Source organism: Dryas octopetala, chromosome 9 (genome assembly GCF_963921425.1).
Source record: "Dryas octopetala chromosome 9, drDryOcto1.1, whole genome shotgun sequence".
In the NCBI taxonomy this organism is placed as follows: Eukaryota; Viridiplantae; Streptophyta; class Magnoliopsida; order Rosales; family Rosaceae; genus Dryas; species Dryas octopetala.
Window position 1 is genome coordinate 10,774,200 of NC_141374.1, and position 8,700 is coordinate 10,782,899.

Below are 8,700 nucleotides of genomic sequence, written 5' to 3' on the forward strand. Positions count from 1 at the left end.
AACGAAATAGCTATTAAATATGTTATGATTCACAAACTTGACAAATAAACTAGTTAGCTCAGTTAGTTGAAAATTAAAGATTGTTATGTGAGGTCTTATGTTCAAATCACAATATAGCCAAAATCTTTTTTTTTTTTTAACATATATATGTGTCTAAACAGCCTTTGGGCCGCCCGTTCGGGCCTAGCCCGGCCTGACCCTCCAAATCCGCAAGCCAAAGCTCGATGGACGGGTTTTGGGCTTGTGTATTAAAGCCCAAGCCCGGTCCGGCCCCGAAAGCCCTATTGGGCTACAATAATTCAATCCTGAGCCCGGCCTGACCCATTGCTGACTCCTATAACTAATATAACGTATAAGAGTATTATTAGATAATATATTTATATTAATAAGGTATAATATTAATAATATTTATATTATAACAGTGTATCAAATAAACATAATAATTTTTCCTTCCTCTCGCCACTGCAGACAACAACCCTACCGCAGTTGTCCCGTGACCACGGACCACCCCACCCCCCTCCCCTCCCCTCCCCTCCCCTCCCCTCAGCCCCTTCCTCTTTCTACCATGTTGTTCCGAGGAAACTTGTATAGAAAATACAAAAAATATTGAGTACACAATATGAATGATGATTTCAGCAACACATGCATCGAACGGTCCTACTTAAACCATGCGATAAAGTCTCAAACTCATTGTTTGCTAGCGAAGGTGATAAAGACGGACTACGTTTGCAACTTGCAAGTTGCAAAAACAATTGGATACGGTTGAGTGTTGAGCGACCCAGCCGACTTTCCCACTTGCTTCATATCAATGGCTGCAAAGCGTGACACTTCTCCGCACCTGATAGCTTCCCTCGTTCGGTGGGCCACGTGGCGGCCACTCGGTCGTCCAACGAGGCAGCGTTTCGTACACACCCCTAATAAAAAAAGAGTGCTGCTATTTGCACACCCTGTTTTTTCTTTTTGCACACCCTTTTAAAAAAAAAAAATCAAAACTAAAAAAATAAGACACACTTACCCCTCACCCAACACACCCTAACTCAATTTTTTCTCTTCTGCACACCCCATCAACAGACAAAAAAAAAAAACACACACACCCCCTTCATCTCCCTCACCCGACCACACCCACCGGCCACCCACGTACGCAGCACCCACCTCCTCCCTCCCCTCCACCAAGCCCAGCCCTGTCGCACCCTCCCTCCAGCCCCGACCCAGCCCACGTCCTTCCCATCCATGCACCCACCCCGACCTCCTCCCTCCCCTCAACCAAGCCCCAGCCCCGTCGCACCCTCCTTCCAGCCCCGACCCAGCCCACCACCTTCCCCTCCACCTTATCAAGCGCAAACAACATTCACGTAATATTTTTTTTTTGTCTTTTTAATTACAACATCAAGAGATCAGATGAGAAAGTCCAGTTGCAGTGCCGCGTCGTCGAGCATAAGGAGAGGTAATTAATTATGCACTTCTAGGCAACAGGTAATTAATTATTTGGGTACCTAATTGCAAGCTTAGTTATCATCATATATATATATATATATATCCAGTACAACTTGGAAATGAATCAAACAGAGTACGTACACCAGGATTTGATTAATACATAGTAAGTCTATATCCAGCATATATGATGTTTTCCATTTCCTTATATGTCTTTTACATGTTAATGGTGTATGTTATATGCATGATGTACGTCTGTCTGTGAGAACTAATGTAGGTGGGAGGGGATGTGATGGGGCCGGGGCTGGGTGGAGGGGAGGGAGGAAGTCGGGCTGGGTGGAGGGGAAGGAGGTGGTCGGGCTGGGGCTTGGTGGAGGGGAGGGAGGAGGTCGGGCTGGGTGCATGGATGGGAAGGAGGTGGGCTGGGTCGGGGCTGGAGGGAGGGTGCGACGGGGCTGGGCTTGGTGGAGGGGAGGAGGAGGTGGGTGATGCGTTGGTGGCCGGTGGATGTGGTCGGGTGAGGGAGATGAAGGGGGTGTGTGTGTTTTTTTTTTTTTGTCTGTTGATGGGGTGTGCAGAAGAGAAAAAATTGATGTTGGGTGAAGGGTAAGTGTGTCTTTTCCTTTGAGTTTTGATTTTTTTTTTTATAAAAGGGTGTGTAAAAAGAAAAAACAGGGTGTGCAAATTGCAGCACTCTAAAAAAATAAACTAAAATATTACAAGCAACGGAGAACCATTTTTCGACCAGCTCTCGATAATAAACTATTCAAAGCAAAAAATCAATAGCTATGCGCATTGCGCACCCCTCCTCTTCCACCGGAGACTTCGCCGACGACGGCCATGGCCGCCCACGACTCGACTCTCTACAGAGTTCTGGTGGATCGGTGCCGGAGTCTAGAGGCGAGCCACGTCAGGCTCCGAGCGGAGCTCGAAGAGCTGCAGCACCAGAAGAAGAAGGAGGAGAAGAAGAATAAGAAGAGAGAGGAGGAGGCGGTGGCGGTGGCGGCGGCGGCGAGGTCGAAGTTTTCGGGTTCGTTCGGTGTGCCCGGGTTCTTCGTCTCGGGTGGTCCGTACAAGAGCGTGTTGGACAACTTGGGCCACGCGGTCAATGTGTGCTCAGTCTCCTCCGGAGAGATCATGTACTGGTACGTGTAATTGCTGATTAAACTGCGTCGTTTTTGGTTTGTGGCGTTTGGCGATTGATTCTCGAGTTATTTTGAATGTGTCACTGTGATAGGGTGGTTGACTGTATATATATGATATGGATGAAACAGTTGCGCACGTGTGGTAGAGAAGTTAGATTGGTTCAAAAATTGTGACGGTTTAGGGTCTTATATTGACATGTTTCAACAGTACATTGTTAGTTTTTTATACACTACAGCTTAATATGCACTATTTTGGTAAAAAAAAAAGTTAGATTAATTGCGCAGCACCTCCATCATCACTTATCATGTTAACTTGGAGGCAGACCCGCAGTAAGATGGGCTCAAAGCGAATCATCAAATTGAGGTGCTCAAAACAGGTCTCCGTGCAAGGATGGGGCTGCACCTAAATTGTTTGCATTTAGTTATCTTTCTTCAAAGGAGGAGTGCTAGTTTGATATATATTTTTTGGGTCAAGTAATGTACGTATCACACATATATGATCAGTTTCAGCTCAAGATTTGAGTTTAATTCAGGAACCGTTCGGCTGAGAATCTCTATGGATGGAAGGACTATGAAGTCCTTGGACAAAGGGTTGCTGCTTTCCTCATTGCTGAAGAATACTATGCTCCATTAAAAAGAATCATGGAAAGGTTGAGCATTGGGATACCATGGTCGGGTCAGTTCCCTTTTAAGAAGAGGTCCGGAGAAATATTTATGGCATTGGTGACCAAAACCCCATTGTATGAGGACGGCGAGCTTATTGGTATTATCAGTGCTTCAAGTGATGCTGCACTGTTTAACAAAATAGAATCAGAAAATCTAAGAACATTCAAGGGTCGGGCCAATTCCCAACATGCAGGGTGGCAGTTAAACTTGAATAATAGCCAATTGCACCCGCGGCCACCAATTGCACCAGTGCCACAGATTGCATCTTCTGTTTCCAATCTGGTGCTTATGTGCTTCACAATCACAATTCTTTTGATTTCATTCTGATAACTAAATTGTGTTTTACTCATTATACTGTTGAACTAATCAGGCCGCGAAACTTTTACCAAGACATGGAGATGATGTATGCAATTCAAGTGTGATGAACAGGGGTAGTGAGGACTCTACAACAGACACTGGAGATGCTAACTTAGAGAAACCTAGTACACTAGTGAGTCTCCATCATAATAAATCATGCTTTTTTTTTTTTTTTTTTTTTTTTTCTTTTTTCTTTTTTCACCTCTAGAGTGTCTCTAAACTATTTGGTTGAGATGGCTGCAGGCAACAAAGGTCTTGGCAAAGCTGCACATTATAGTAACCAACAAAGGTGGGAAACAAGATGATGGAAGCTCTCAACAAAATGGCGGAACGAATGCTTCTTTAGTACACAATGAAGTGGCAAAGGAGCCTAATTCCGTAAGAAATTCAAAGGCATCAAGTTCATGCCGCTGCGTTCTTGATACAGATAGTGATCTAGAACCTGGACAACCGAACTTGAATGCTTTGGAGATAGAAGCTGCAATGCAAAGACAACCAGATGGTAAACAATTAACAAGTTCAGCATCAAGCAAAGGGCATAGTCCGTCAAGCAAAGGGGATAATGACTCTAATTCCATAGAAGATTGTGAGATTCGCTGGGATGACTTACAATTGGGAGAGGGAATTGGACAAGGTAGAGGGGTCTATTTTACTTCTGAATCTAGTGCATATCCTATGCTCAAAAGTCAAAAAGGCTTGTGTTTTTTTTTTGGGAATTGGAAAGTCCTGAATGGTTTGTCTGAAGTATTTTTCTTGAAAAAATGGGTTCTCAGTAGCTACCCTTACCTTATAGGAAAGAAATTCTTAAAAGGTTGTCTTTGGTTTCTAAATATTCGTGTTTGGTCTTGCCTCACAGGTTCCTGTGCCATGGTTTATCGTGGAATCTGGAATGGATCAGTACATTTCTAAATTTAAAAAGTTCATTAATATCCTACTCAAATTAGTTGAGTGAATGATTTGTCATTTTGACTCTTGAATATTTGTTTGTGTTGTTTAGGATGTTGCCGTTAAGGTTTACTTTAAAAATGAATACAGTGAAGGGATTTTACATGACTACAAAACGGAGGTGCTATAAACTCTTAGTTCACTTTTAATTGTTTGTAAACGTCTTTTAAGAAAGGAAGCAGCTGATCCCAGGATCTCTTTTGGATTCTTCAGATTAATATAATGAAAAGATTGCGGCATCCTAATGTGTTGCTGTTTATGGGAGCAGTATATTCACAAGAATGGCTTGCCATTGTTACAGAGTACTTACCTAGGTAATTGGAAACATATTACTCTTTTTAATGATTGGTTGATGAATGATACAACTAAGTTTGTCTATTTCATGTTATGTTAATTTTGAATTATACCCTGTTTTGTGTTAAATATTTAATAAGATATTTTATGTTTCTTGGTGTCATGCTGAGTAGTGTAATATCTGTCTACCCATTGGATCAACCTTGTGAAGGCCTTATATTGTGCATATCCATTTATAACGCTCTCCTTATCTTGTGGCAATTGTAGACTAGTATTAAATTGATTTTGTTTTTGTGTGGTCAGGGGAAGTCTCTTTAAAACACTTCACAAGAACAATCAGACATTGGACATTAGACGGCGTCTGAAGATGGCCCTTGATGTTGTGCGTTTATGCTACTCTCTTTCTCTCTCTCTTTGTGTTTGTGTCTGCACGCAGTTGCATGAGTTGATATGTTCTTTACAAACAAAATTATGGTTTCACTTCTTAGATGCACAAATCCAACAGTACACAGAATTAACCACTGACAGCAGGATGTAACACTAACAGTGCATATGCAGTTTTTTGCATATAATTTGTATATACAAAGTCATGAAAGGATCAGTTCCCTTTTTACAGTGTAAGAGTGTTTTTAAGCCTGTTAGCTGTCAAACAAAATAACAAATTTACTATCTTACTACAGGCCAGAGGTATAAATTACTTGCATCATAGAAATCCACCTATAGTTCACAGAGACCTAAAATCGTCTAACCTGCTGGTTGATAAGAACTGGACTGTCAAGGTAATGTGTACTGGTTGATGGTGATACTAGTTCAAGCAGATTGAGTATATGCCAGTTGCTTATGCTAGTTTTTTTTTTTTCTGTCAGGTTGGAGACTTTGGCCTGTCAAAGTTGAAGAATAAAACTTTCTTGACTGCAAAATCTGGTAGAGGAACAGTAAGCCTCTTTCTCTCCAAGGTCTTTTAATTTCGAATTCTGCTCACTGTATATGAGTATAGGCAATTGTCATCCGCAACAATTTGGAAAAAAAAAAAAAAAAGATGTTGAAATGTGATAGGCTTCAGTTTTGTGATTTTTTTTTTTCTCGAATCACTATTAATTGAGTGACTAACCTTATTTAATAAACATCTTTTGACGTCTTTATTTTATCAAATGCAGCCACAGTGGATGGCCCCTGAAGTGCTTCGAAATGAACCTTCAAATGAGAAGTAATTTCTGTAAACTGATCTTTAGAAAATTAATTGAATGATTTAATAACTTGTCTTGCATGTTCTCTCTTGTGAATCCTTTATGTGAAATGCAGAATTTCTTGGTGAACTGAACCCTATTCCTTTTGTTTCTTCTCTTTTAACAGGTCTGATGTGTTCAGCTTCGGTGTCATCCTGTGGGAACTATGGACTGAATCGGTCCCATGGAGTGACCTCAATCCTTTGCAGGTTTCTCTCTCTCACACAGACACACACAATGAGCATGCATGTGCATATGTGCATATGTGCATGGCATAAGCACTATAATGCTCTTGAGTTTTTAAATCTCATTGGAACATTGTCTATTCCATTTGAAAGGTCGTTGGAGTTGTAGGGTTCATGGATAGAAGACTAGACATGCCAGAAGGCTTCGATCCTCAAGTAGCATCCATCATTGAAGACTGTTGGAGAAGGTACTTGTACATTAAGATAACTCGTTTTTCAATAACTAAAATTGGAACTTGCAAAGTTGAACTTAACCATTCTTTGCCAATAACAAGCAGTGACCCACAACAACGTCCATCATTTGAGGACATACTTCAGAGAATGAAGGGCTTAGTCAACAAAGCTGCAGCTATGTCTGTAAGAAGGAGCTCAGAACCTTAATTATCTAATATGGTTTAGGATAGACACATATACCTTTCTGCCAACCATTAACAGCAGTTTAGAAATAGCTAATCAGATTAACTGTGTAACAAATATAATGATTGTTTTTCTCTACAATTGTATTCATTCTGTTTTTGAAGTGGAACATGAGGGAAAGAAAATGGGGTCAAACGCCCATATGTTGCATGGTGTTGAATTTTACCTTCTTTCTAATAGAAAAAAAACGAAGATATAAGTGTAACTGCTTGCTGTTGATTATCCCACTGTTGTATTCCATTGGCAAACATGAAAATTGCTCAAAATTCAATTATGAATTATGATATTTTCTTGAGAACTGTTTCCTCTTCTAATTCTGATTGTTGAACTTACTTTACACTGTTCCAGTTTTTCTTGATAAGTAAATTCATCATATTTGTTGTTAAGTTGAATTTTCTTATTGTCTCTCTATTTTTTATATAACTTCAGCCTTCTTCTAATAATAGATACCATATATTAGTAACATAAAGTTATAAATCCTGAGGGTCCAGAGGGATTTACTGAAGATGAACTGCAAGATGGGTTTTGAGTTTTGTGGTCTACTGCAGTAGTTCAACTGATGACTGCAGCCTGCACAACTTATTTAGTGGGCATACGGGCCAAGAGGCCCAAAAGGACTAGGACCTTAGGCTCCAATGAGCCTGGCATAACGCGGAGTCACTGGAACATGTTTGACGAGCTAAAATAAGGCCCAAGGTCCAAGAGGCTCAGATTGTACTAATCCAATACAAGTACCCCGAAGGGAACAACCTCCCAAGAGAGGTTGATCAGCCCAAGCCCAATACTGAAGAAAGTTCCCCTTTTTTTTTTTTTTTTTGCTTTATTACACTTTACTCACCTCAACTTTGAGCTCAATCTCATTTCACCATCTAAACAAAAAATTGTGTCAATTTACCACCTGAATTAAAAATTTGTTGCAATATACCACTACATTTCATTTTGTCTAAATTTTTGTTAAAAATAAGTGTTTTGGTCTTTTTAAGTTAGTTTTTTATTGCGTTAAAACAAATAAAGTGTAAAAAAAATCATTTTTTCTAACAATAATAACTTGAATATGAGCAAAAAACTCTTATTTTTAACAAAAGTTTAAACAAAATGAGCCAGATGTGGTATATTGCAACAAATTTTTAATTCAGATGGTAAATTGACACAATTTTTTTTTTAGGTGGTGAAGTGAGATTGAACCCAAAGTCCAGGTGAGTAAAATGTAAAAAACCTTTTTTTTTTTCTTTATTTAGGGAAAGTGGAGATCGAATTTAAGTGTAGGGTAGTTCAGCGATCCTTTCAATTGAGTTCCGCCAACAACTATGAAGAAAAAAAATCCCTTTAAACGCATTTCTTAAAAAAATTTAATTACATAGTGGATTTATAATGAAATTAGATTAATATAATGCATACTATCAGACACTATTACTTAGAAATTACTCACTAATTTTTTAAATTTAATTGAATACAACTCTCTATTTATAAAGCCTCATAAAATTGGGTTGCATGTAGAGATGTATATTAAGTATATATATTAATATATGTACTTAATATATATTTATACAATTTAATATATGTATCATAACAGGCTCCATCTGTTGAGGTATACCTCAACTTATTTATGTTGAGGTATGACCTTGTTGGGGCCCACATGAGTCGTTTTGTGTCGATCCGAACCGTTCGCAAGGATCATCTTCATTAATAGATCATCCTTGCAAAAAATTAGCCAAATCGGAAATCATTTGCCTATCTAACTTTGATAAAACAAATGGACGGTTTCATTGAAAATACTTGGTTCGTCCATTTATTTGATCAAAGTTAGATAGACAAATGATTTTCGATTTGGCTAATTTTTTGCAAGGATGATCTATCCATGGAGATGTAAAAAATAAACGGTTCGGATCGACACAAAACGACTCGTGTGGGCCCCAACAGGGTATACCTCAACATAAATAAGTTGAGGTATACCTCAACAGAAAGAGCCTGTGT

The 8,700-nt window shown here is 39.4% G+C and overlaps 1 protein-coding gene across 1 annotated transcript; it reads left to right on the forward strand.

The window, feature by feature from the left end:
• Positions 1-2,164: 2,164 nt before the first annotated feature.
• LOC147273971 (PAS domain-containing protein tyrosine kinase family protein) lies at positions 2,165-7,025 on the forward strand. Its single transcript, XM_086256168.1, has 14 exons — positions 2,165-2,576; positions 3,110-3,524; positions 3,613-3,732; positions 3,843-4,233; positions 4,456-4,496; positions 4,597-4,665; positions 4,758-4,858; positions 5,142-5,220; positions 5,519-5,617; positions 5,705-5,773; positions 5,996-6,045; positions 6,192-6,273; positions 6,403-6,497; positions 6,588-7,025. The coding sequence occupies exons 1-14, from the start codon at positions 2,272-2,274 to the stop codon at positions 6,688-6,690; spliced, it is 2,019 nt and encodes a 672-aa protein (XP_086112294.1). The 5' UTR covers positions 2,165-2,271; the 3' UTR covers positions 6,691-7,025.
• Positions 7,026-8,700: the final 1,675 nt, after the last annotated feature.

Bases quoted from the DNA above. Each gene is read 5' to 3' on its own strand.
- LOC147273971 (XM_086256168.1), top strand. From the start codon at position 2,272: ATGGCCGCCCACGACTCGACTCTCTACAGAGTTCTGGTGGATCGGTGC. The intron at 4,234-4,455 runs GTAGAGGGGTCT...CTTGCCTCACAG, and splicing joins GGGAGAGGGAATTGGACAAG to GTTCCTGTGCCATGGTTTAT. The intron at 6,274-6,402 runs GTTTCTCTCTCT...TCCATTTGAAAG, and splicing joins GTGACCTCAATCCTTTGCAG to GTCGTTGGAGTTGTAGGGTT.